Source organism: Microcaecilia unicolor, chromosome 4 (assembly GCF_901765095.1).
Source record: "Microcaecilia unicolor chromosome 4, aMicUni1.1, whole genome shotgun sequence".
Taxonomy (NCBI): domain Eukaryota; kingdom Metazoa; phylum Chordata; class Amphibia; order Gymnophiona; family Siphonopidae; genus Microcaecilia; species Microcaecilia unicolor.
The window spans coordinates 187,685,191-187,697,947 of NC_044034.1; the positions used below are offsets into that span (position 1 = coordinate 187,685,191).

At 40.8% G+C, this 12,757-nt stretch overlaps 1 protein-coding gene across 1 annotated transcript in view; it reads right to left on the reverse strand.

The window, feature by feature from the left end:
- Nucleotides 1-12,757, reverse strand: part of PLEKHA7 (pleckstrin homology domain containing A7) — a 927,681-nt gene that overhangs the window by 279,495 nt on the left and 635,429 nt on the right. The window contains 1 exon segment of the mRNA XM_030201054.1: nt 7,937-8,115. Coding sequence (XP_030056914.1) covers nt 7,937-8,115 — 179 coding nt within the window.

The following is a 12,757-nucleotide window of genomic DNA, read 5'->3' on the forward strand; positions in this document are numbered from 1 at the left end:
ATCAGAGCCTAGACCTCACGGGGCTGGATGGAAGAGAGACATTGATTTGTTTCTAACTTAAAGATGGCTTTGAATGTGGTACTGGAATACTAGTTGATATATGAGGCAAATGTTTTCATGGTCAGGGGGGGGGGGTGAAAGCCGTAAGAGGTTCATAGCAGATAGGTGAGGAATGGGTTTAAATTTTCCTGAGATGTTGACTGTGTCAAGTTGATACATAACATGTTGAGTTGTTTATAAAATTGTTGAAACATAGAATCACTAGAAATGAATAGGGAGGAGTGGGGGAGGAAATGTTTAAAAGTTTGTTGACGGAATGCTTTACAAGGTGTCTAGTTTGCTATGCTAGTTTTTGAAGAAATGTGTACGCACATGGTGAAATGTATTTCATTTGAATTGTCATCAATAAAAATGTTGAAACATAAAATATGAAGTTGCACCAAACCAGCTTAATGTTTGAAATAAGTATCTCCATTCTACCCTGTCAAATGTCTTTTCTGCATCTAACGATATTGCTACAATAGGACAATCTTGAGTTTTGGAGGCTTGTTGCAAATGGAAGAACAACCTAGTGTTGTCTGATATTAGTTTATTTGGCATAAAGCCTATTTGGTTTGGAGAGATAACTTTAATAATGACTTTCTTTAATTTGTTTGCAATTAATTTTGCGTAGATCTTATCATATGTATTAAGGAGGAAGATGGGTCTGTAATTCTGTAGTATTTGAGGGTCTTTATTAGGTTTAGGAATTACTGTAACAATTGCTTCAGTAAATCTACTAGTAAGACATTTGTGGGGTTTATGACATATAATTGGAGGAGGACGGTGGAAAGAGAGTTATGAAATATTTTGTAGAATTCCACAGGAATGCCGTCAGGACCTGGTGTTTTGTGAGGGGGAAGATCTTTAAGTGCTTGAAAAAATTCTTCTATATTGCATGTTTTTGACAAATTTTCATTGTCCATATCAGACCATTGTGGATGCTTGAGATGTGTAAGAAAGTTTTTTTTTATTTTTGTGCTGTCTTCATCTGCCTCAGATGTATATAAGGTACCGTTGAATTGGTGAAACGATTTCAATATGTTGACTGGTGTTGTAACTACTATGTTTTGATTGTTTTTAATAGATGATATACTGTATGAGCTTTAGTTCTTTTATGTTTAAGGTAATTAGCTAGAATCTTACCACTTTTATTGTTTCCGTTATAGTAGTATAATTTAGTTTGAAAAATTTCCTGAGTGGCTGCTTCACTGATTATTCTGTTATATTGATATTTGAGTTGATACAATTCTGTCAAGAATTTCCGGTCTTGTGTGGTATGAAAATTTCCTTCGCTATCTTTAATTTGTTTTTCTAACTTTTCAAGCATGGCTTATTGTTCTTTCTTTTTAAATGCTGCGATAGAGATCATCTTGCCTCTCAAGGTGGTTTTGAAGGCTTCCCACACTGTAAGAGGAGAGACTGTGGAATCCGAGTTTGTTTAAAAAAATTCGTGGATAAAGTCATTTATCCTTTGTTTGGTTTTTACATCCGATAAAAGATTAATATTCATACGCCATAATGGGGATTTGGTGTTTATGTTTTGGCATGAGAAAAGATTTAACATTATTGGAGCATGATCAGAAATTACAGTTGGAAAAATGACAGCCTTTTGTACTAATGATAGCATTGAAGAGGATAAGAGAAAGTAATCTATTCTAGAGAAACTATTATGAGGTGGGGAGAAGTGTGTATAGTCTCTCGTATCTGGGTATTTTGTTCTCCAAGGATCTATTAAATTTAGTTGAGAAATTGAGGATTGGAGAGCAATGGCAGCTTTGGATATGTATTTCTATCTAGCCAAGAATCAAGGGGAAGATTGAAGTCACCAGCCATAATTATGGGGGTTGCGGCAAAAGAAGAGATTGTTTGAGATAGAGCGAGGAAGAATTCAGGTGTGTCACTGTTAGGTGCGTAGACATTAACCAACAATAGTTTTTGTGAAGCAATTTCTATTTTAACAATCATTCAGCGTCCTTCAGTGTCAGCTAACTGTTGAAGAATTTTAAACTGGAGATCTTTATGCAAAAGTATAGAGACTCCATTTCGTCTGCCTACTGAAGGAGCATCTATTGACTGTGACAACCATTTATAGGAAAATATTAACTTACATAAATTGTTAATATGAGTTTCTTGTAGAAAGATTATGGAAGGTTTAAGTTTTTTGAGATGCATGAATACTTTCTTACGTTTAACAGGATGATTTAGACCATTGACGTTCCAGGAGACAAATTTTAGAGCTGTATTGGAGGATATGTTACTGGTCATGGCGGTTGGTATGAGACAGAGGAATTGCTAATGAGCATTTTGATTACTTTCATATGTCTGAAATAACAAAATAAAGAACATTTTCTCCCATGCACGAAAAAACAAAAAGACATAAAGAGCTAAGGGAAACCTAGCTCAGTCACTATAGGAAAGTTGTAATTGATATGGTGCCAGTGCCTGTAACAGAGAAGGGGATAAGCAGGAATTTTATATTGAACAAACCTGCCAATACACTTGCTAACATTTCATTTCTAGTATTAGTTTAAGCTAATCATTCGCAAACTTGCAAATTAAAATGTAAAAGCCATCCAAAGTTTAGCCTATGTCTAATGATTGAATTAAAAGAGCTTCTAGATATTGTAAATTGGAATATCAGAGGTAATATGACTTAGCATGGTAATTTAAAGGAGATCACTTTTGATTATATATTAATAACAGGACAATCACATCTGAAAAAATGCCCATTTAGCAACAAGAAGAGAAATGCATAGTCTTAAAACATTGAGAACAGATCGTTTCAGGACTGTAACTGTATTATAATTGCCTCAGGGAATTAGTGGTGATCAAGCTGTAACAAAAGGTATTTAGGTTCCTTGTGAGCTAATTATGTTAATTAGATATTCATTGCAATGACAATAAAGATGGCTAAAGCCTTGTTTTGCAGTAGTATAAACTGAATATCATTAACAGACTAATCTACATTTAGTAACATAGTAACATAGTAGATGACGGCAGAAAAAGACCTGCACGGTCCATCCAGTCTGCCCAAGAAGATAAATTCCTATGTGCTACTTTTTTATTTGTACTGTCCTCTTCAGGGCACAGACCGTATAAGTCTGGCCAGCTCTATCCCCGCCTCCCAACCACCAACCCCGCCTCCCACCACCAGCTCTGGCACAATCTTCCTCAACCCCTACGCCAAGCCCCCTCCCTAACCATCTTCAAATCTCTGCTTAAAACTCACCTCTTCAATGCTGCTTTCGGCACCTAACCTTTCGAGAAATATAGTATGCCCTATCAGATCGACTCTACACGTCTTTTAGATTGTATACTTGTCTCTAGATTTACACCTGTCTTTTAGATTGTACACTTGTCTTTAGATTGTACACCTATCTTTTAGATTGGGACTGTCCTTCCATGTTAAAATTGTACAGTGCTGCATAACCCTAGTAGCGCTTTAGAAATGTTAAGTAGTAGTAGTAGTAGCAGACTGTATAAGTCTGCCCAGCACTATCCCCGCCTCCCAACTACCAGTCCCGCCTCCCACCACCAGCTCTGGCACAGACCGTATAAGTCTGCCCAGCACTATCCCTGCCTCCCAACCACCAGCCCCGGCACAGACCGTATAAGTCTGCCCAGCATTAGCCCCGCCTCCCAACCACCAGCTCTGCCACCCATTCTAGGCTAAGCTCCTGAGGATCCCTTCCTTCTGCACAGGATTCCTTTATGTTTATCCCACGCATGTTTGAATTCCGTTAGAGGAGCTTCATAATATAGCAAGCTAATATGTCTGAAATAAACTGACATAACATAGTAATTTAAGAAAGTAGCTTTAAAATATGCAAACTTATATATCTGAATTAAACAGACACGCTTTAAGAGCTTATGAAAGAACTTTGAATATGCATTAACATTACAAAGGCGATCAAACTTGAATAGTGGGCGAGTTATTTGAAAGGATATAGAAAGTCTTTAGGACGACGAGATCCAAATGCCTTGAACATGAAACACAGTGGAGATTTAGTCTCCTCAGGAGAGTTGTGCAGATTAAGTAGCAGGGATGAATTTGTTGATTTTCAAGACATCGAGTTGGTATTTAGCTGATCCAAATGCATCTGTAGTTGTTCAGGAGAATCGAATGTTTTAGTAACATTATGTAACGTGACAGTCATTCGTGCAGGGTACTGCAAGCCAAATCTTGCTCCGAGGGATTTCAGCTTTGGTCTCATCTTGAGGAATGCTTTCCTTTTCCTAGCCATTGTTTTGGCAAGATCAGGAACAATCAAAACAGACTTGCCATGGATGTTAATAGCAGGGTGGGAGCATGCAGTAGTCAGGATCTGCAGCATGTGCTGGAATGTTAGCAGCTTCTCCACAATAGGCCTGGGGTGAGTTTGATTTAATTCCTTGAATGAAGGCACACGGTGTGCTCGTTCAAATTCTAGCAGAGGCTCAAAGTTAATATGAAGTATGGAAGGGATCCATTTACTGAGAAAGTCTAGCATATTGTTACCTTCGATGCCTTCCTTAAGACCTAGAATTCTGATATTACTCTGTCTGGATCTGTTAGCTAAGTCTTCAATTTCTTGCTCAAGCTTTTTAAAGTTAGAAGTTGTCGCGTCCTGTATCCTGGTGAGTTGTAAGGCAGCAAGATCAGATCTTTTCTCTACCTCCTCAATGCAAGTCTGAAATGCCGACAATGAGTTGTTTATGCTTATGATTTCTGTTTTTAGTTCACAAGTTGTTTCGTAATGTTTTGAAGATAAATCACGGAGAGCTCATAGTTCCTCTAGTACCGACTCTGTTAGCGTGCTCGTGGATTTTCCCGGCACCATTTTTTCTGGAGTCGGGGGATCAAACTTTGCTCTCTTAGATCCAGGCACAGAGTAATGCAGAGTTCCATTTTTGAGGTTTTTGAGTTTGACATTAGTAGAATGAGGCTGATCAATATATTTTGCGAATAATATCTTGTGAAATATACTATTCTAACCAAAGTTCTTGTTCAGTTGGCAGGAGACGTAAGATCAGACGTCCATCTCTGTCAATAGCTCACTAGCGCCCCCTCTGAATTGTATGTTTTTATAACTAGAGTTTAGACACATCACCCTGTAGCATGATATGAGTTTAATTGTCTGTTATTGATTTTGCTGGATCAGATACAAATGTAAAATATACAGCTGCAAATACTTATTGGAACAGTATCAGATAAATTAGTGTGACCATCACCTACCCTTAACAAAGGCTAGCTGGGTGGATAATTACAGTTAATCAACACATCTCCAAAGAACAAAAATGGACAGCAATCACAGATACAGGAGTTAACAAAGACAGTGAAACTCCACCTATTCTCAGATAATGACTCAGACACTGAAAAGCCCATATACCTATCTAATCTGACAAAAGACTTTCAAAGACTCTTTTAATCCTGTCAGATGCCTTTTGGATGTATATCACAGCAGATGTCCAGACAGAAAGTCTTATGATGTCATTAAAACATGTGACCAGTTACCTTGCTCCATCTCAAAACTAGATGAAACCAGTTTTCAGCTATCCCTGAGTTTTCATTGGATTGAGTACACCCCACCTGATTTCAGCCTATGGTCCAACAAGAGATTATAAAAAGCCTGGAACATTTTCAGCGCGCTGTTCGCTTCTCTTGCGCTCCGGCCCTGCTCTCTTTGTCCACTTCCTGATCTGGACCTTCACTGAGCCTTGCTAGACTTCACACACACATCCAAGGTAAGAGTTTCTCCAGGCTCCAGGAACACCTCTGCAACGAAAAGACTTCTTTCCCAGCAAGGATATCCTTCATCACTCCAACCAGCAGCCTCCATCAAAGTGAGTTACCATTAATCCAGCCTAATTTATAATTCAGATTTGCTATTCCCCTTGTGAAAGATTCCTAAAAACTGCCTCTCTCTTGTAACATTATTATATTACCTGTATTGTAAATAAACATTTTAAAGCTAAATATATGATCTTTATGTTCTGAGCACATGTCCTTAAACCTTACAGTGCAGGTTAATGTAATTCAACAAATATAGTATTTAATTCCCCCTTTTCTTATCATATTACCTTATATCTAATTGGTGGAGAATAGAATATAGAAGAATAGAGTATTATATAACTAGTAAAAGAGGCCCATTTCGTAGAGGAATGAAACGGGCGCTAGCAAGTTTCCACACCCCCCTCCCTACCTCTCTCCCTGTCTGTCATCCGAGTTCCAGCCCCCCTCCCCCTCCGAGTTCCATGGCCCCCTCCCTCCCTCCCTCTCTGTCATCTGAGTTCCAGCACCCCTCCCTCCATCTCCTCCCTTCTTCCGCCTCCTCCGAGTTCCAGGCCCCCCTCCTCTTCGAGTTGCAGGAGCCCCCCCCTCCCCTCCCCTTAGAGTTCCACGGCCCACTCCAAGCTGCAGGACTGCCCCCCCTCCCCTTCAAGCTGTAGGACGCCCCCTCCCTCCCTCCACTCCCCTCCGAGTTCCATGTCCCCCCTCTCCTCTGAGTTCAATGCCCCCGCGCCTCCCTCGAAGTGCAAGCAGGACCTGTCCTCCAGCAGCCCCTCGCCTTCCTGCGTGCTGGCTCTAATTTAAAAATTGTTACCTCGAGGTCCGGTGTCAGCATTGAAGGTGAACGGCACTTCACACTGCCTTCCCATCTGTCTGAGCTCTGCCTCTGGTCCTGCCCTCATTTCCTGTTTCTGGAAGGGCGGGACCAGAGGCAGAGCTCAGATAGATGGGAAGGCAGTGTAAGCGGATTCAATGTTGACGCCGGACCCCGAGGTAGGCGAGGGGCTGCCAGAGGACAGGTCCTGCTTGCACTTCGAGGGAGGCAGGGGGGGCGTTGAACTCGGAGGAGAGGGGGGGCGTGGAACTCGGAGGGGAGTGGAAGGAGGGAGGGAGGGGCGTCCTGCAACTCGGAAGGGGAGGGCAAGGGGGGAGGGAGGGGCGATTGTTTACTCACCTCCGGTGCCTGCTGCTGGGTTCCCTTCCCTCTCACTTCCCACTGGTCCGCCGTGACGTCATCCCCACGGCGGACCAATGGGAACTGTGTTACGAACCCAGGTGTTACAAACCCAGGCATCCAGACAGATGTGCAGAGGTCCAAATTATTATATAGGATTATTTTACAATCCAACCAGAGCATGAAGACGTCATCAATTAGCTCAGATCCCTTGAAAAAGCGGCAGCGAAACGGGTGCCTGTTGGGGTCCAATGAGCTTGCAGATAAGTGACACTGCATTTTGAATCTTTGTGCCAACTGCTAGTCATTCTGTTTGTTTTTTTAGTATTAAACAATGATGTACTTTGAAGTGTGACAGAAATATAAAATTAAGATATTAAAATTAAAAAATTGCACAAAAAAGATATAAATATACAGTTTTTGGTAGGTGGGGTTTTTTGTCAATGATTATCTTAGTCACAAGCGGGATCCACCTACACACATTGGGTGTTAATTATTATCATGTCCCTGTGACAATATGAGACTTTTTTTCCCCCCTTACAACAAGTTTAGAGTAAATGTTATGTCTATTTTTTGTTAAGTTTATTACTTTGTGGTGGGAGACTATTGGTAAGAAATTGTTGTTTTAGCCAGAGAACACGTAGATTATTGAATACAATAATATATGCACATATCTGCATACTCTGCCCATGTGCATGCTCAGCAGCAAAGTACACACTATCGAAACATGGTGCATAAGTTTCTGCTACTCAGTAAAGAGGCCACTTATGTAAATGACTAGAATACCACCATCTACAAGCACACCTGCCACCTAAATTTTAGGATGCTTCTTTTAGAATCACCCCCTAAATGTTAACATTGCTCAGAATGACTTGTGGGCACCAACATAGGAACTCTTTGTTAAACAAACAGGAAGATGGCCCCCATTGTATTAGGTATGATTAACTTACCTCTTGAGCCCTGAATGTGTCTGCAGAAGAGCTGCTTGATTCATGGCTTGTATCCAGGCATTCATATCCTCTTGTGTATCTGCGCTGAAGTAATAAGTCCGCACCCCAGAATTTTCCAAGTGTGACCCAATAATAGAGCTCTTGTTGAGGAAGTATGCACGCATCCCTGTATGTATTGCCTGTAACAGTATCAAGATCAATCAATAATGAACTTAAAATTTTTTAAATTATATGCATATGGAAATTTACAGGACCTTGCAGATGTTGGGGCGAGATTGCCATTGGAGGTCACAGTGGCCACTTTGGAATTGGAGCCAACACAGGGAAAATGTCTTTTATAAAATTGTGCAGGGGAATACGTGCACATAAGTGTGGCAACAAGATGGCATCTACTTATATATTTGAAATATGTGGGCATTCTTGGGGCAATAGTTTGAATAGAGCAGAGACAAAGTTGCCATGCAAGTTTGTTATTACAAATACAACAAATGTTATACCATTTTACAGTATTTGAAATCCCTAGTTGTCCTGGTTAAGATACATTTTAGAAATAAAAGTTATCACTGGGATAAATATTTTTGCAGGGTATAATCAGGAGCCAGATATACTGCAACAGGGTAAATTACATTTCCAATATCATCTTAATCAGCTGCTTAAAAAATTAAGGTCACTATGGAGTTCTTGTCTCAGACACGAACCATGCTTCTCCTTTTACCACTCCACACTCTTCCTGATAAGAACTTTTTAATCAAAATTCCAATTGAAAACAGTTTAAATCTTCCCTGTATTTTTTTTTACTGCTTTCATTTTTATTGGTGTTATTTCATTTTTGTTTGAAATTTTGCATTTGGTTGACGTGGAGGGACATAATCGAATGGGGCGCCCATGTTTTTCCGAGGACGTCCTGCGAAGGAGCGGGGAAACCCGTATTATTGAAACAAGATGGGCGTCCATCTTTTATTTCGATAATACGGTTGGGGACGCACAAATCTCCACATTTAGGTTGTCCTTAGAGATGGTTGTCCCCAGTTTTCGGCGATAATGGAAACCGAGGACACCCATCTCAGAAATGACCAAATCCAAGCCATTTGGTCATGGGAGGAGCCAGCATTCGTAGTGCACTGGTCCCCCTGACATGCCAGAACACCAACCGGGCACCCTAGGGGGCACTGCAGTGGACTTCAGAAATTGCTCCCAGGTGCATAGCTCCCTTACCTTTGGGTGCTGATCCCCCCAACCCCCCTCCCCAAACCCACTACCCACAACTGTACAACACTACTATAGCCTTAAGGGGTGAAGGGGGGCACCTACATGTGGGTACAGTGGGTTTCTGGTGGGTTTTGAAGGGCTCACATTTACCACCACAAGTGTAACAGGTAGGAGGGGGGGTGGGCCTGGGTCCGCCTGCCTGAAGTGCACTGCAGTACCCACTAAAACTGCGCCAGGGACCCACATACTGCTGTCAGGGAGCTGGGTATGACATTTGAGGCTGGCAAAATATATTTTTGAAGTTTTATTTTAGGGTGTGAGGGGGTTAGTGACCACTGGGAGAGTAAGAAGAACTGAAAAAACTAAAAACACAAGTCAGGAGACTTGAACGCGCATGGCAAAAAAAACAAAAAATGAACATACACTCAAAGCCTGGAAACAAATGCAAAGAAAATACAAATATACAATAAGACACACCAAAAGAGCATACTACAAAACCAAAATAGGACCAGACTACAAAGACTCATATAAACTCTACCAAACCGTGAATAAACTAATAAACACCACACCGGTTAGCACAGCCAGCACAGACACCCCATCAGCAGACCAACTTGCCAAATACTTTAATGAGAAAATTACTAAACTTATATCCACACTACCACTCAATACCACTGATCACGAAAAATCTATGGATTGCATAGTCCCTACTCCCGGTGAATACCCAGCAGACCGAACCTGGAATGACTTCGATCTGCTAACCGAAGAAACCATCACTCAAGCACTCAACAAATTTTCCAAAACCCATTCCAAACTGGATATCTGCCCCAGTAATCTAATAAGGTTTGCCCCCAAACGCTTCATAACAGACCTCACGTCACACCTGAACCACATGCTACAACACGGACTTTTCCCCAAGGACAAAGGAAATATATTACTTACACCCAAACCCAAAGACTTAAAGAAAAAATTAAATGACACAACCAACTATCGACCAGTAGCATCCATCCCCCTGATAGTAAAACTAGTGGAAAGTATGGTAACCAAACAACTCACCAACTACCTAAACAAATTTACAATATTACATGAATCACAGTCAGGATTTCGATCCAACCATAGTACTGAAACAGTGCTAACCACTCTCATAACCAAATTTAAACAACTAATTGCAACAGGAAACAATGTGCTACTCCTACAATTTGACATGTCCAGCGCGTTTGACATGGTCAGCCACCAAATACTCCCGAACATCCTAAACTACTTCGGGATTGGAGGAAACGTACTAAGACGGTTTAAAGGCTTCTTAACAGCAAGATCCTATCAAGTGATCTCAAAATCAAAAACGTCAACACCATGGAAACCTGAATGTGGTGTACCACAAGCATCACCGCTCTCACCAACCCTTTTCAACCTAATGATGACACCTCTAGCCAAATCGCTATCCAACCAAAGACTTAACCCGTACATCTATGCTGACGATGTCACGATATACATCCTGTTCAAACAAGACATAACTGAAATCACAAATGAAATCACACACAGCCTCCAAATAATGAACTCATGGGCGGACGCATTCTAACTAAAGCTAAATGCAAAAAAACCACAATGTCTCATCCTGTCCTCACAATATAACACAAACAAACCCAATACCTTAAATACTCCAGACTACACACTTCTGGTCTCAGACAGCCTGAAAATTCTGGGAGTCACAATTGACCGAAACCTCACACTCGAAGACCATGCAAAAAATACAGCAAAGAAAATGTTCTACTCAATGTGGAAACTCAAAAGAATCAAACCTTTCTTCCCAAGGGAAGTATTCCGCAGCCTAGTACAATCAATGGTGCTAAGTCATCTAGGCTACTGCAATGCCATTTATGCCAGATGCAAAGAACAAATCATCAAGAAGCTTCAAACTGCTCAAAATACAGCAGCCAGACTCATATTTGGGAAAGCGAAATACGAAAGCACCAAACCCCTAACAGAAAAACGACACTGGCTCCCACTAAAAGAACGAATTACGTTCACAGTCTACACCTTGTTCCACAAAATCATCTGCAGGGAAGCCCTGACCTACATCAGACCTTACAGACTTTCCTATTAGGAACACAAAAAGATCATCACGCACATTCCTCAATCTCCACTATCCTAACTGTAAAGGGCTAAAATACAAATCCACATACGAGACCAGTTTCTCATACATCTGCACGCAGCTATGGAATGCTCTACCGAAGGCCATAAAAACAACACAAGATCTAACCATCTTCCGAAGGCTACTGAAAACAGATCTTTTCAAGAAGGCATACCATCAACATCCATCTTAAATACTAAACAATAATATTATACATGATCTATACAAAACCGAACTTTTATCGCCTGACTGCTTAACCTCTTTGCTATTAATGATCAAGCACTACCACTTTAAACCTTATGTCGAACAGGGTCTCTCTATAGCCGAGGACCTAATGTATGTTACAACCCAATTTATTACTGAGGAACCTTCTTGCAATACCATAATGTATTCTTCTTTACCATATATGTACGCATATATATATATATATATACACACACACACACCATGATCTGTTCCATATATATTATGTTTCCATGTATGTTACCATGAATGTATGCACCTTAACGCAATACCATCTGTAATCCTGTTAACCGGAAATGGCAACCGCCATTACGGCAAATGTAAGCCACATTGAGCCTGCAAATAGGTGGGAAAATGTGGGATACAATGCTACAAATAAATAAATAAGGGGAGGTCATCCCTGATTCCCTCCGGTGGTCATCTGGTCAGTTAGGGAACCTTTTTGAGGCTTGGTTGTAAGAAAAAAATGGACCAAGTAAAGTCGGCCAAGTGCTCGTCAAGGACGCCCTTCTTTTTTCCATTATCTGCCAAGGACGCCCATGTGTTAAGCACACCCTAGTCCCGCCTTCGCTATGCTTCCGACACACCCCTGGGAACTTTGGTCATCCCCGCAACGGAAAGCAGTTGAGGGCGCCCAAAATCATCTTTCAATTATGCCGATTTGGGCAACCCTGGGAGAAGGACGCCCATCTCCCGATTTGTGTCAAAAGACGGGCGCCCTTTTCTTTCAAAAATGAGCCCAATTGTGTTTCCATTGAGCACTGGTTTACAAAGGTTGTTTGTAAAGCCGGAAGTTTTTAAAAAAGGAGATTATATTTAAATTTAGATTAAAATGCTGCTTTGTGATTTGTAACCAACACTTGATGGTATAGATATCATTAAAATGTTATAGCAAAATCAAATACCTCATTGTATTTGGATTTTTGCATTTTATAGGTTTATTTCTTAGTAACTATTGCTATTAAATACAACACGAGGAGGGGCATTTTCGATGTCTAAATCCAAATGTTGATATTTTGGTGAAAATATCTAAAATTCTCATCCTGAACATAGAAAGTTTTGAACCAGGAAAACATCTATTTTTTGATTTGAAGATCACTAGTTTCCAGATGTTTCAGTGCTGAGTGCATATTTCTTTTTGTACCATTTAAAAAATGTTCTAGAGACTTCCGGTGGGGGCATGGAGCTGTGAGGACGTGAGGAGGAGCAGCTCCGGGGCGCCAGCACAAATCAGCACTAGT